Source organism: Erithacus rubecula (genome assembly GCF_903797595.1).
Source record: "Erithacus rubecula genome assembly, chromosome: 24".
Lineage (NCBI taxonomy): Eukaryota > Metazoa > Chordata > Aves > Passeriformes > Muscicapidae > Erithacus > Erithacus rubecula.
Window position 1 is genome coordinate 487,260 of NC_136676.1, and position 15,780 is coordinate 503,039.

At 47.5% G+C, this 15,780-nt stretch overlaps 1 protein-coding gene and 1 long non-coding RNA gene across 5 annotated transcripts in view; one reads left to right on the forward strand and one right to left on the reverse strand.

Moving 5' to 3' along the window:
• Positions 1-2,019, reverse strand: LOC306812144. The gene is made up of 2 exons (XR_013776803.1): positions 1,945-2,019; positions 1-1,450 (listed from the first exon to the last, which is right to left on the reverse strand). It is a non-coding gene; the product is annotated as an uncharacterized lncRNA (long non-coding RNA).
• EIF4G3 (eukaryotic translation initiation factor 4 gamma 3) overlaps positions 1,549-15,780 on the forward strand; it is a 144,481-nt gene continuing 130,249 nt past the window's right edge. For all 4 annotated transcript variants that reach the window (XM_079326426.1, XM_079326427.1, XM_079326429.1 and 1 more), the window contains exon 1: positions 1,549-2,104. In XM_079326426.1, coding sequence (XP_079182552.1) covers positions 1,935-2,104 — 170 coding nt within the window. In that variant the 5' untranslated portion in view covers positions 1,549-1,934. The remainder of the gene's footprint in view (positions 2,105-15,780) is intronic.

Genomic DNA, 15,780 nt, shown 5'->3' on the forward strand with positions numbered 1-15,780 from the left:
TTCTCCACCTTCAGGTTTATATTTAAAATTCAAAATTACTTCTCTTCATAGAAACAGGACCATTGCACAGATGGGGACAGATGTGACTCCTCAGGTAGGTTTTTTTTAGTGCGCAGTGTGTTCTCTCAGCTTATGGTTGTACCAGCTACTCTCCAGGTGCCTGAATATACCACTATGAGAGCTGTTCACTTCAGTAAAAGAAGCTTTCCACATTTAAGTGTTATTTGTGATTGCATTAAAACATTATCTTCCTCCTAAACTTGCATCTGCTCAGAATTTGCAGCAGTCAGGACACAAACCCTGGGAAGGTTTTCTAGAGCAGCACCCCAGCTGGGTGACTGGGGCAGCAATACCTGTGGGCACTGTGAAGGTGCTGGGAGCGTCTCCCTGGGACGTGCGGTGTGGCAGGAACGTTGGAAGGTGCCAGCAGCTTGGAATGAGTCCTCAGCTGCCAGTGGCGAGGCAGGACAAGTCAGGACAATGTGGCAGCTGCTGGAACCTGTTCTGAGGTGCTTTTTATCTCCCTGAGATAGTACAAACCGCCTTGGCCACTGTCAAGCCCAGGTGGTGGCCGCGGGGAGGGTTCTGCAGGTTAGGTGTGAAATGATGAACATGGTGGTGGTGTGGCAACCCTTGGGGGATGATGGCTTGGTGTGACTATGGGGTCAGGTGGACACCTCTCCCCATAGGGGCAGGTCTGGGGGCGCCCTATTGCCACAGGTGGGCTGCCTTGGGGGTCCCCGGGATCCCTCACAGCCACCCTGTCACCCTCAGGACTGTCTCCCCTCATGAGGGGCTGCAGTGTGGCCCATGTCAGCTGCCCCAGGAGCTGGGAATTGGGGCTGGGGGTGAGCTTTTTTAGGTAAGCCACTTCCTCGTGCCCGCGGTAGAGTGGATACTGCGAGACCCTCACAGCCAAGAGAGTCCCAGGAGTCCCAGGCTTTCATGTCGCATTCAGGGCTGCCGGCCCTCACGATGCCTCTGGGAGGGCTGCGGCCCTGCCCCTTCCAGCCTCTCCAGAAGCCAGAAATTAGGGCTGGGGGTGAATTTTCGGGCACAGGAAGCCCTCAGTGGGGTGGGTACTGTGGGATCCCAGGGCTCCCTGACAGCCTCGGGCCAATCCCCCACCGCCAAGCGTTGCCGAAGTCTCGCCGAGCCGAGCCGAGTGCGCCCGAAGCTGCGTCCGCGGCGATACCGAGAGATTCCGAAGATCACCGAGAAGCTCCGGAGAGCTACGAGCGGGGCGGGAATCCCTCTTCCGAGCCTCTCCGAAACTTCCCGAACTCTCTCACGGCCTCGTTTGTCGGAAATAGCCGAAGTTTACCGAGCACGGGGGTCACGGGAGGTGCTAGGCTGAGCGGGGGAGGGGGAGCAGGGCACGGCGCTTGCGCCCGCGAAAGCCTCTCCGGAAGAACCCGAGATTTGCCGAGCGGTGCTGACTGACGAGCAACTCCGGAAAGAGCCGAAGGTTGCCGATCAGTGGTGGGCCGAGCGACTCCGGAAAGAGCCGAAGGTCGCCGATCGGCTCCGGGCCGAGCGGCTCCGGAGCGGCCCGAAGGCGCCCGAGCGCCCGCCCGGCCGGACAGCTGGAGGCGGCCGCAGCGCCATGTTTGATGCTCCGCTACTCCAGTGAGGAAAATCCGCCGGCATCGCCCCCGAGCCGCCGCCGCGAACGGCTCCGCTGCCCCCGGCGAGGGCGACCGCGACCCCCCGCCGCCGGCGGCTCATGAGCAGCGCGGCCTGAGCCGCCCCCCCCTTCCCTCCCTCCCTCCCCTCCCTCCCCGCCGGCCCCTCTCCCGAGCCCTCCGGGAGGCGCGTTGTCACGGAGACCGGCGCTGGTGCCGGCCCGCCGCGCTGCCCCGGCTCTCCCCCGGCCCGCTCCGCGGCTCCCCCCGGCCCCGCTCCCCGCCGCGGGGTGGTGGCTGCGCTTGGCCATGAGTTTACCGCAGAAGGCGGCTTTGAAACCCGGCGCGGCGGCGGCGGCGGCGGGGACCGGCCCCGGGAGCGGGGCGGCGGCGGGGCCGCCTCCCCCCCCGGCTCCCCCTCACCCGGCGCCGGCGCCTCACCCCAACATCAGGGCCTTGCCGCCCCAGCCGCCCCAACAGTATCCTTTGCCCCGGGGGTTCGGGGGGACACCCCCTCCCCACAGCGAGCGCAGCCGGGGGGGGGGGTAAGGGCTGCGGGGACCCCCGAGGCCTGAGGGCGGTGGGGGGTGAGGGCTCGTGGGGCCCCCCAGACCGGGGGAGGGTTGGGGATCGCGGGGCCCACCAGAGCCGGGGGGGTCTGAGGTGGGGGTTATTGAGGGGTTCTCGGCCCTTTTTTGTGTGTCTGTTTGTGTGTGGGGCCCCCTGTAAGGGGGGGGCTGCACCTGCTGGGATGATGCAGGGAATGGGGGGCCATCCACCTACCCAGTGGGCTGGTTTGGAGGTTCAGCCCTTTCCAGGGGGTCCCTTTTCCCCTCCCCCAAAGCAGCGGTGACCCCAAGGGTAAACTTTTAATTATAAATCATTCTTCAGTTTTCCTTCTGATCCTGCTCAGGTAAGTGCTTTGGTTTTGTTGTTTGTCCAGGCGAATTTAAACCCTTTTTTTTTTTTTTTTTTTTTTTTAATTTACAGCTGGGGACGATTTTAATATGAATTATTTTATTTTATTTTTCCTACTTGGTTGGTGAGAATAAATCTCAGGTGGAACATTTCACTGATCAGCTTTCTGTGCCAGGCCATGCGTGATAGGGAGGAGGAAGAGGCTCCCACTCCCCAAAATCCCCCCACCAAAGCAGCCACTGCTACAAAGAGAGGCCAGCGGGGACTGCGAGTGTTTTTTAAAGGTCTTCAGTTCTGTGCTGCGAGTAGGCCCCGAGTCAGGAGGGAAATACTGCAGGGATCAGCAGGAAAGTGCCTACCGGCCCGAGGTTTTGTTTCCAGCGTCCGACAGCATCCCATGGCAAACTGGCTGCTCTGTTCCTCCCCTCCTTGGAGTTTTGGGGGGAGTATGAAGTGAAAAACACACTTTGTGAAATATGTCCGTGCTGTATTATCTGGGAATGGTGCAGGGATGGTCGAGAGTGTATTTTCCTATTAATGTTTGGCGGTATGTTGGATTTTAAGGTGGAAGTGCAGGGTTGTTTTCGTGTCCAGGGCTGTACTCTCAGAACTGTGTTCACTGTGTATGAGCTTTTTCCTGCTCTCACTTTCATTTTGGAGGTGGGAAAACCCAGCCCTTCTATAATCAGTTTAGGTCCATTGTTTTCTTGAGCTTCCGGCAAGAATCACCACCTGCCATGACAACAAATTCATTGCTTAAATCATGAGACTGTTGACGTTACAGATTTTTTTTGGTCAAATGAAAACCCCTGGATGTTCTCTTTGTTGGCTGATTTTTGCCTGATTTGTGGTATCCTCTAATTCCAACCGGTTTAGGAATACAAAATGTGGGAAGGTGCTGTCAGTAGAGTCAGTGGGGTGGTGTTAAGTAAAACTGTTGCTCAGGGAAAATGTGCTTCAGTTTTGAAGGATGTGCCAAGCGTTGGAGTGGGAATGCCGGCCAGCGTGCACGGGGTGTGCCCAGCTGATCTTCCCCACAAGGTGCTGGTTTGTCTGGGTAGGGGCTTTTTTATCGGGGAACGTGGCACTTGAATGCCTTGACAGTTGAAGGCTGAAGTTTGCCTGGCTCTGGGGCTTTATTCCCTGGGGTGCTTCTCTGGGTGTCGCTGAGGGGCAGCCTGGTGGGTCGAACGAGGGACTGTGCTGTTGTGGCTGTTGCTTTTGGTGAGTGTTGCATGAAGCACACGAGGGATGAAGTTTGGGTTTACTCTAAGCATAGCCTAAAACCAAAAGGGCTTGGAAAGCCTGGGGAAGCTCCTGGAGGAGCCGGGGCTGCTGTGGCAGTGTGTCCTGTCCTGGGGACCCACCTGGACACCGTGAGCAGGAGGAACAGAGGGAGGGAGAAGTGTTTGATGGAGATGACAAGTTGGTGTTATAAAAGTGGAGAGGTTTCATTTTTATTTCTATACATGCCTGTTTTGAAAACATTGTGTTTGACCGATATCTCTCCTTAACTCCTAAACTACTCATCTGTGCTTGGACTATATACAAACACTTTATTTTTGATGCTTATTCAGGTGTCCTGGTGAAGCTTATTCAGGTGCCCTGGCTGGTTTTATCCTCCACCAAAACCTGTGTTTGATTATAAACAAAAGCTGTTACCTCTCTGTGCTTCTCTGAGTGAGGCTTGGGGAGCAGAGTTCATCCCTGATTTACTGGAGTGCAGGAGTTCATCTAAGTTCAGCTTTATTTTTAGCCCTCTTTGGTTTCTTTTTCTTCTCTGTGTTTTGATACAACTGTTGAGCCACTGTTACCTCACAGCAGATAAAAGAGTTGCAGGTTTCTCTGACTTGAGCTTTTTAAACCAAAGCAGTTTCTTAATGGTGGACTTTGTAACTTTGGAAATACCTGTGGTTTCAGACGTAATGTATCATGAAATTAAACAATATCTGTGTAATTGGAAAAAAATAAGAATTGTATATGAGAGAAGTGTTCAGCTTGTGCATGTAACGAGGCATGGGGGGGAGAATTAACATAGAGGGGAATGAAGAAATTTTTTTACAAAATAACATTATTTTGAGAGAAAGAGAAGGTGGAAAATAATAGACATGAAGAGCAGAAATGTGTGGATGTGAGATTCATTATGTTTCATGCTAAATAGGAAGTTATTGGTGCTGCTCTAAGACAAGACAGACTTGTGAGGAATTTCCTTAATACACTGGCTTCAAGAAGTTTAATTTCCTGTGTAAAAGTAAGTTGGGGTAATTTTGTGGCTCTGGTAGTGGTGAGTACTCAGTCAAACCTGATTTCAGGCAAAAAATTGTGCTCAAAAGTTGTCAGTATGGATAAATCATTCAATTGGGGTCTGACCCTTATTTGGTTGGAAAGGACAAGCGAGGGCGAAGTGACACACAGAAGGGATATTGTAAAAAGTAAATCCCAATCTGCCATCCTTGGCTTTGACTCCCAGGCTTCCTCTGCAGGAGTAGTTCCAGTGAAGTTTGGAGTGAGAGTTCTTCCATAAAAAGGTACAGTAACAAAGGTGCTTCAAGGGCACTGTGGGCCTTTGTGATTTTACCTCAATGGTTCTTCGGACACATGTCACCCTCCAGCCTGTTCCTTACTGTCCTGCTTGGGAATGAAGTAATTTTTTTTGTGTGTGTCACATTAAGCTGTTCTTTCAAAAGTCCCCATGCTGTGAATAAATTTTATGGATCAATATTATCAGGTCACCAGTTTCTTCTCAGCCTAGACATGGGCAAACGTTTGCCTGTAAGGGGCAGATGGCACCTGGGGTGAGGTCCCCCAACTGCAGGTTAGCGTGACACTGGTCAGTCAGAGCCAAATCAGAGCTGTCTGCAGCTCTGGGCTGCTGTTGGTAGGGTTTTGTTTTCTTTTCCCAACTTGCTTACATTTGGAGGGAGTTCCTGGTTGTTGATGTGCAGGCACCAGTAAGCTTGACTTTAATCTATCCCTGTGACTGCCTCCGTGTGGGATTGGGCATCTCTGAAAAATTGGGTGTTCCTCAGGCTATTGCAGGTTGTGGCAGGCACAGGGTGGGTGTCAGTAGACTGTTACTAAATTTTTTTTCTCTTCTTCCTCCTTGTTAATTCCATTTCTGAGAAGCGGAGAGGAAGGGTCAGTATATGGAGGACTGGTCTCTGTGTGAATTCCACCATTGCTGTGCAAGGAAACATGTTTGCTAACATTGCCTCAGTAATGTAGTTTTAGTTTTTCCTGCATTGTTCAGCTAACTGTGCTATAGTCCCTTGCAGGAAGTGCTGTGTTGATTCCTGCTATATTGGGTGGCATCTTCTGGATGCAAGCAGCTTTCCCAAAGCCCAGGAGGACAGTAAGAAATGCAGGATGATGTTCAGGAATGTCTGAGGCTGTGTGAGAATTGGGGTGAGTTCCTGGCAGTGCTTGCCTAGTTTTGGGATGCAGGCCAGGCTAGATTATGCCTGCCTTAGAGATCTGGTTAAGTCTGGATTCTTGAGTACAGTTTGGGTATGTGGGGTTCTCTATTATGTCTCTTTGAGCAAAGAGTTGAGCTGGAGGAGAAAATGCCCAATAATTTTTCCCAGAAGAGAATCTGCAGCGTGTACTGAAGAGTTGGGGTCTCTGGGTTGCCGTGATCTCCTCTGGAAGTTCGGAGCCAATTCCATCTTCCCTCCCTTACTTCCATTTTGAGTGGTGTTTTCCCAGACTATGTGAGGGAGCAGCTTTGTTCTCTCTGGGGTTTGTCTGTCTGTTGACATCTGTCTGATGACTTTGAAGTTGAGGACAAGGCATTTGGAAGATGCTTGGGCACAAAAGTGAGCTTGAAGAGCGTGGCTGTGGCTCTCGTGAGAGGCACTCCCTGGGTGGCTTTGCCGTCGGTGGAGCACAACTGGGAATCCTCTTCCAGGTGCCAGTGGCAGCCGCCTGTGAGGAAGGTGTCAGGAGTGTTACAGTCCCAAAAGGGAAGGAGTGGTTGAGAGGTGGCAGGGAAGGACCAGGCTGAGAGCAGAGGTGTCTGTCCCTTGCTCTCCATATTTCTGACTTGAGGAGAGAATGGACAATGTTCCCAGCTGGATGAAGGGAAGGGGGCAGAGGTGTTGCCTGGGAAGTGTTTCTCTTTAGAAGTGTTGAAACCATGGAGATCAAACATCTTGGGAGGGTCAGAGCAGGAGGAGAGCTTGGAAAAGAGACTGTCCCTGCTGCTCCATGGTGGTGGCTCCTCTGCAGTGAAGGAATGGGCATGGGTTGGAGAGCATGTTGCCAAAGAACTAAGTGCCTTAAGCCCTCTCTGCCATCTCCCCTGTTGCTGTTTCCTAGCCTTGGCATATCTTTCTTTCAAGCAGCAATAGCTTTAATTTATGTAATGACAAAAGCTAATCATGTTAGAGCACAGATGTGCCACTTTACCAGCTTTGTAAGATTTTTGTGGTGAAATCTCTTGGAGAAATCCATTCTAAAAATGTGATTTCAAGTGGCTTATTTTCTTCTCACATCCAAGGACATGATTGTGTATGTTCTGTGACAGAAGTCTGTGGGAGAAGGTTACTTTATCCATTTAAATATATGTGTATTTAATGAGCAGCTCTGATTTGGGAGCAGAGTTTGTGTAACAAGTTGTTGAGAGAATAACAGGAGATCAGAACAAGTAACTTCCCTTTTAGGTGTTGGGACTTAGAAGGATTTATATCTGTGTGTGAATGGATTTTGTCCATAATTTTCAGGCTGAAAGGCTTTTCCGTGTTGTTAGCAAACATTGGGATGTGTTGAAGTGGTGCATTTGCTCCACTTTTGTTTAGTAGTAGGAGTTAGCAATGATCTCCCTCCTGTGTTTTCATTTTCTCCTAATCCAACAATTTCAGGGCTTGTCAACTGTCAAGTTTAGTTGTGTGTAAATCCGCTAATATGATTAGAGTTGCTGGAATTTTTACTCTGGAGAATTACCGATGGGTACTATCACTGTTTTATGGGCATTACATTGCTTCGGTAGGAAACTTTATCTGTGACTTGAATGTAGTTGCTAGCAATTGCAAAAGCTTTTCTGGAATGAATGAGGAAGAGAAAACTGGTGTTTGTTCCAAGGCATGAACGTGTGGGGGGAGTAGTCCTGTGCCCCGTGGTCTGGAGGAACCAGGGGAACTAATTTTTCTTCTTGTTTTTTAAGGGAACACAGTTGATGACACTCTCAGGGAGCTGTGTTTTACACTTGCTGCAAGTTCAAGCACTTCTCTGCACAGCATTCCTTCCCATACCCTGGACTCCGTTTTTCCTCCCGAATAGGAGCTGATGATGTTCAACAGCTGGAAGAATAAAAAAAGAATGTGTTCTTATAAAAGAGACGGAGGAGAGCAAAATCAGGTTTTAGGGTAATGAAATCTTCTGGTGCATGTTCCTCTGGTTTATTCTTTACCTTTGGAAGGTGTCCCAGGACACGCTCCCTCTTTTTGGAATAGGTGATGCCACACTGTTGCTGATGGGACTTGAGTCAAATTGCTGTTGGGCATATAACTAGGTTAATGGGACAGCATGATTTTTTTTTTTTTCTTTCCTGAAAGGAAAATTACATGCTCTGTATTTCATTTGTACCTGAGGAGTTGTTTTTACCTTTGCTGTGTAGTTGAGGTAGAGAGAAAAGGACAGGTTTCCCCACACCAAGAATCAGGTTTAAATCAATTCTGCCACCAAAAATAAGATGTTTCAGTTGTTGGTTGTAACAACTTTGTTTTTCCTTTATCTACATGAGAGTTAAAATATTTCTAGAGCTTTAGATCGGCTTGAAAAAAAAGCCAAGTGGCTTCCAGAATGTGAGTCTTGGAAATAAAACTTACCCTGTCCTCGACTGATCCCAGTCGTGCTCTCTAAGTCTGCTGGTGTAGTGTTGAAATGGGTTAGGACTTGTCGAAGTGCAGTGAGCTGCTGCTCCTTTCCAAGTGCTTGAGTTCACCAGAAATGAGGCTCCCATACACTGGATAAGAGTATCTGCACAGGAATAGCTGTAAAAGTTGGAAGCTCAAAGAACATCCCTGATTTTAGCAGGGGACGAGACTGAATATGGTGGGAACAGAAATTTCCCGGCCAGCCTTGGAGTTTGCCAAGGAGGAATCAATGCAGTTAAAGGTCTTAAATAACACAGATTTTCATAAGTTTAGAAAGCTTTTGCAGGGCTGCTCTGTTTGGAGTTGCCAGATGATGATTGTGTGTTTGGTTTGATTTACACATGAGAGTGTCTGTGAGTTACTGAGTTACTCAGAGTAGTTAGAGGAGTCTGACTGCAGTGTCTGTGTCACTGATGATAGGTGAAAATCCATTTGAGCTGGTGCTATGGCTTTACTAATGGTGGTCTGAAAACTGATTTCCCTTTTATGTGTTATTAGTAAGTTGTAGAAGTTACTGTACCTTGAATCTGTCTTTTTCTGGGCTTATTTTGTTCTCTTGCCAAAAGGCGAAAATAAGAGAAGTCTGATCTTTCAGACCAAGCAGGAGGCTCTTCCTATGTGCATCAAAAGGAAAGACTTTTGTAGTGATGTGACTTTCAACTTTGCTTTTTTAGTCAGCTGTTGTCTTGGGAAGGCTCCTAAGCCTCCTGAGGAAAGGACCTTTTTTAAAAAAAAGGTGCATTTCTGCTGAGTGGTGAGACCCGGCCCTTCTGTCCTGGGGCTGCCACGAGATCTGCCACAGAACTGTCAGGTCTGATGTGAAATTCAGGCTGAAATCTGGCCTGAAAACTTTCTGGAAGTCTTGAATTCCTGTTTGGGGTGATGTACAGGCTCCACACTGGACGCTTGGTTTTGCAACATGCAGCTGAATCATTGGGCTGACTCAATGTATTTTATCAGAAAGGGAACTCAGCAGGGTTGTTGTAGCTGAGGATGAGCAACCTATACCACTTATTTGTGGGGGAATTCAAGAACTGAAACAAAAAAAACCAAAAACTTTTAAAGCCTGTTTATTGTGACTTTTACTGTGAAATTCATGGTGCACCTTAAACTCTGGAGTGTGCTGGGAAGGGGATTTCAGCAGCTTTAGTATGGCAAGGCTCATATGGAAGGTGCTTTTGGATGTAGTATTTTTTGAGCTGGTGAGACATCTTGAGTTCCACTTGCTGTATAATATAAAACCAGCTTCATTTAGTGTCACTCTTCCTCACTAGTGCTCATACAGTTATAAACACTTGTCACTGGACAGTCTCTTTCCAAATACTCAGTTTTTCTGGGTTCTGTCTTTTGTATTTTAGAGTTGTGAATGCAAATAATTCAGCTGTCAACCTGTCCAACTTGAGTTTTATGTTTTCCTTCAGCGTTGTGTTTTAAAGTCGATTTCAAAGTGCCTTTATGTCTGTCTCTTCAGAAAGGAAAAAAGACCTAATTTTTTTCTGATATGCAAATATCACAAAGCCTAAATTTTGATGAATTTAAGCTGTTTGCCTTAATTTCATTGATTACATTTCCCAAACACTTTCTTAATTTTGAGTAAGTTCATCTGCACAAATAAATTCCTTTATATTTCAGTATTTGGTTGTGAGGTTGTGTACCATGTTTAACTTGAAATGATTCCCATTTTGCCCCAAACTACCCTGTTTCATGGCGGTGGCCGTGGCAGCAGTACCTGGCATTGCCTGCATTCACCAAAACAATTAGCCCTTGACACAACCCCCTCCCTGCCTTGCTGCAGCCAAAGCACACTTCATCCACTCAGGCTGATGTTAGGATCATTAAATAAATGAATGAATTGTACTGTCACCAAATTCCCATCCTGGCAGCTGAAGAACATGATAGTTTTATAGCTGAGACCTCTGTCCAGAATGTCTTGTTGAATGCCCAGGATGTCAGGAGTGGGAACAGTCAATAAGAAGCTTTCTGGTGAAATGTATGAGTCTTACAGAGAGTTATGGTGTGGAGAGCTGTAAAAGCTTGAATTACCAGACATCTGAGCATCCAGGATGAGTATTCATCCACTTGGGAAGGGTGTGGAGAAAGGACCTAGAGAGCAGGGCAGAACTGAGAGTGGAGAGAGCTGCTTCTCTATTGTCAGGTCAGCTCTGTCTTGTTTGAAACAAGAATGCAGCCAGGCTTGGAAGTGTTGAAAGCAGGGATAACTCTTGATCTCTATCAGGGAGTTTGAGGTCTCACTGGTTGGGCTAAAGCTCCTAAAGGTTTGGATGCTTTGGAAGCTCTTGGAGAAGTCTGCTGAACTTCCACCAGTGGGAGGAGAGGGTTGCAAATACTCCCTCAAAGGAGGAGAATTCACTCCCCAGGATTGGATTGCTTTTTTTTGTGGTCTAGCATGATCCTTGCTTTTATGATGCTTAAGATGGTGTTTCTGCTTAGGAATGGGAGACAAAAGATCCACATCTGTATCATCCACACTAGCTTCAGTGGGTCTGAAATGTCTCTGGATTGTGGGGAAAAAGGAAGAAGATGAAGTGTATTTCAACCAGTTTGGTGAACCCAATTGCACTACAGTTCCTGATAATGTCAGAGGTGCTAGGGATAACCAGCAATGTTTGATTTGGTCCATTCCTGTTCTGCAGTGTTCCAAACATTAGCATTTAAGGGAAAAAATACTCCTTTAATTCTTCCCTTCCTCCCATACACAATGATGATTTTAACTATGGGTAATTTGAAAAAAAGTCTGCTAAGATAGCACTGTCACCAGCACAGTCCTCAGAGCTTCCCTGTCCATACTTAAGGTGATGATGACAGTTGTGGCTGTGCTGGTGGTAAAATCCAGCTGTCTGGGTAGTGTTTATAGGTGGAAAGTTCAGTCTTAAAGCCCTACTGTGACTGTGGAGATGCTGCAGTCTGAAATCAGCACAGCTGGGGTTAATGCTTATCAGAAAAGGAACCATGGTGCCTGTGGTGGTGCATGGTTGTCCTGTTGGTGCAGATAGGCCTCAGCAACCAGGCAGGGACAGGTCTGAAGTTCCCTTTTCTTTCCCATCTGGGATAGTGCATCAGGTACATCCTCATTGACTTCTACCTGTGTGTTGGTTCAGCTGTGTGGCTTCAGAGAGCCCTGCAGCACCTGCAGCCTTCCCTCTGTGTTTTATCCCTGTTCATGGCCTGAATCTGTAGAATCCCAGAATGGTTTAGGTTGAGAAGGACCCTGAAGCCCATCCTGTTCCACCCCCTGCCATGGGTAGGGATACCTTCCACTAGACCAGGTTGCTCCAAGCCCCATCTGACCTGGCCTTGGATCCAACAGGCAGAGCCAATGGGAGCAAACCAGGATTTTTTTTAGTGGGAAATGCTCAGACACTAATTTACCACTCATCTTCAGACCCTGGTGGGGTGAATATATTGTTGCTGTTACTCTTTCTTGGATTCCCCTGCAGAGGTGTGTGTGAAGTGTGCATCTGAGATTCCTTTTGAGGGGAAATTAGAGGTGCAGAGGGTTGAACTGAGGAGACTTAGGGCTCCTGTCCTACCTACGGCCCTCTGTGAACTTTGTTTTTTGTGCAGCAGTGTGAGATGTGTTGCACTGCTCTTCCTGAATTCCAGCTTTCCCAGGATTCCATTTTGAATGACACAGAATTTTAACTCAGGGGAAGTCATAAGCTCCACATGTGGCAAGAAGGTACTTAGGATTTCATTTCATTTTGATAAACTGCTGAAATAAAGATTATGGGCCGAAAACCTCGAGCAGTTACAGAATTGGGAATGGAAATGAGCATCAAGACACTGGAGAATCATCCTTGTGGAATTCCTTGCTCAGCTAACAGGACCATCACTCTGGGTGACAACACTGCTGTCACCACAACAGAGTGACCAGCAGAGCATTGCATTTCCCCATGAGGTCACAGCATGAAGTTCTGGAGACACCGCAGGAAACACAGCTGAGTGAATGAGATGGTAAAATACCAGACTATTTGATATTCCTGCTTATCATACAGATCAAGAACCTGGCTCAGAAATAGATGGATGCTGCTGCAGGGTCCCCATCCCCCAGGACACAAGTAGGGGCTGTTCCTGTGGAGCAGAGACATGGGGGGAAAAGCCTGGCAAGCTGGAGTGGTTTATTTGTGATTTTAGGGCACAGAGTGTGAGGTGAGTGGGCAGGAGCAGTTCTGTGTTAATGGCATGCATAGGAAGGAAAAAGTCAGCTGGTTTTTAGTACTTTACAGGAATTCAGACTTCTGGGTGAAAATTGCCATGAACGAGCACTTCAGTGCTCCTGTCTGGATGGGAACTTTCCTCTCTGGTGATGTAACAACTCCAGCTGCAGTAACTGCTGGCACTGCAGGGAAGCCAGAGATGGGAGGTTTTACTTTGGGAATTCAACATGAGGGAAGGTAGGCTCTCATACCCACATGGAAGTTTATTTCAGGCTGTAAGCTGAGTAAGGGCTGGATAAAAGCTTGAGAGTCTTTGCGATTTGATCCTTTTCCTCCTGCTCTGTCTTCTTCTGTTTGTGCCTTTTTAGTTATGTCACCTGGCCCTGTCTGCTTTGGCTCTTGCAGTTTTAATGCTCTTACCTGGTTATGTGTGTGCAGGGTAAACTTGAGATAGAAATAACTCTGTGTATGTGTGTAAAGTAACTGCTCTGAAGGAACTAAGCCCCAAACAATCTTATTTTTCTCTTCCTGGTGGAGCTGTTGGGACTGGAGTGTGTTTCCCGGTCAGTGTCCTCTACTGCAGCAGCAGTGACTCCGCACTTCCCAGCCCAGACCCAGAGTGTGTTTATCAGCTTGCCTCATGGATGGGGGATGAGCTGATCAGAGCCTCTCCCTGAGCTGGTATCTGGCCAAAACTGCTGTTTCAGCTGCTAGTCAGGAGACAGCTATGCTGAATTTGAGGACCTTTGTTTTCATTGGATTGTGATTCAGTTTTTGTGAGATAGTGCTTGGTTTGGCTGTTTGATATAAATTATTTTAAGCTCAATGATTGAAATCCAGGAGTATTTGAAAATAATTGTTCTATCTGCAGCTGCATTTCAGAATAGGAAAGGTGGAGGATGGGTGTGGCTTCAGCTGTGTTGTCTGCTCTGTGGCATTTTATTAAAAAACCTTTTTTTTTCTGCCAGACTAGATGTGCAAAAGCATCTAATGCAACCAGAAGTGCAAAGAACAGCTGAAGAACCATTCCTGTTCCTTTTGGAACAGACCAAAAGCCAAAGTTACTCCAGAAAGGAGTAGACTGGTATGTGTTTCTGGCCAGACAGGAGTTCTCTGTGACTGTCTCCTCCCAGTCACTCCTCGTCACCTCCGTCAAGCCAGCTTGCTCACAGCCTTGCTTTGGATATTTTTATATCCAAATGCCTTCTGGCATTTACTAGGAGGTTTGCTCAGTCTTAGCCTTGTTTAGCTACTGTTCAGTGTGAGACTACTACTGCTACTTTTTTTTCCTGCTTGAAAATTCAATAAACAAAATGATCATCACAAGTTCTAACTCTGACATTGCCTCATGTCAGATTTGCCTCTGTGCCCCCTGGCTCTTGCTTGGCCACTGCCTGGGAATTTCGTGTGTGTGATGTTTTTCTTTTTATGCATGTCTCCTATTATAGATTCCTGTTTTTCCCTTATTTATTGAGCAGTGGAGTTTCTTCACTCTGAAGACTCCTCATTCTCTTAGGAGCAGTGATTCTGACCACCATCTGGGATGAGCATCTTCCATTCTCTCCAGGGGTGGTTGAAATTAGTTTGGTGGGTTTGCTTGAAAAAGTGACCCAGGATTTTTCATCTCTTTTGAGATGAAAAAAAGAGAGTACATCTCTTTTTCTCCCAACCCTTCTGCAATGTCCAGAAAAGCTGTGAGTGCCCCTGGATCTTGGCAGTGTCCGTGGCCAGGTTGGACAGGGCTTGGAGCAACCTGGGATAATGGAAGCTGTCCCTACCCATGGCAGGAGTTGGAATGAGCTTCAGAATTGCTTCCCCCCCAAACCATTCTGGGATTCCATGATTCCCTTCACTTCCATATTTAACTGTTTTAAGCAAGGATTTTCCTGTGGCAGGTCAGGGAGGACTTTTGAGCTGCCAGGCCAGGGGTGGGTGTGGTTGGCTTTGTGGGGATGTTATCAGCAGGGGCAGAAATGCCTTCCTGAGCAGCTGGAAGGTTTTTGGCATCCCCTTTGCATTCCATGGCCTCCAGAGGGAGGTTTGCAGTGTGTGGAGGTGCCTCCATGCGTGCTTAGGGGATGGGAGTTGGCATGCCATTTCCCTGTTGAATTGTTCCATTTATAAATACGGTTTTTAACACTTACCAAATGCTTGGAAGCCAAAGGCTGCTCTAGGAGAACTTCATCAAGGAAAGTAGTATAAAGATATCTCTCTGTTATGTAGTGAATTTATTTTCCTTTCTGTTGTAGTTAATTGCAAAAATAAATGCAGTTAAAAGTATCCAAAGGATTTGTTTCTTTGCTTCACCATGCTGCAAAATGCCTTGTTCAGAATCCTTTCTTTCCTCTGAGTTTGGATCCTTTTCTAAATGCTGAAGGGCATTTTTGAGACTTTGTTTTAACTTCATTTTACATCGTGTTTATATGAAACATACAAAAAAAAAACCCCATTGCTTTGCCAAATATTTTTGGAAAGAACAAGCTTTGTGGATAATAATTTTCATATTCTACCTGCTCCTTGGTGTGTTCAGATGGTGGAAGAATCTTCTCTCCTATGAAAAAGGCTTTGAGAGATTAATCTTAAAGTAGTCACTTGAGGCAAGTTGATTAAGAAATATACTGAACGTTAGATTTAATCAAGATTGAGTAATGGAGATAGAATTGACTGCTCTTTGGAATGCAGTTATTTTTAGGTGGGGATTGGGATGTGCTGGTCTGCAGGTTGTCCATACCATGGCTCTGAAGGCAGACTGATCCAAATGCTGTTGGACAGAGTGGATCTGCTCCAGTTTGGTACTGGCAGCTTCATGCCATTAACACGTCCCATAGTAAACATGTAGTGACAAAGTTTGGCAAATCTCAGCAAGGGGATTCCACTACAGCACTGAGAGTTGTCACTCAAAATACAGCTCAGATATATCAGTAAAAACACTGAGCTGGTGTTGATGGAGGGACTTCACCTCCTTTTGTATTTGGCTTCCCCAAGGGGCGCTGAAGGCATAGCTGTGATCTCTTCTCTGTGAGCAGGGACAGGGCTGTGGGAAGGGCTGGAGCTGTGTCAGGGGAGGATTTAGGTTGGAGATCAGGGAATGGTTCTTCCCCCAGTGCCAGAGGGGGCTGGCACTGCCCAGGCTCCCCAGGGAATGGGCACAGTCCCGAGGCTGCCAGAGCTCCAGGAGACTTTGGA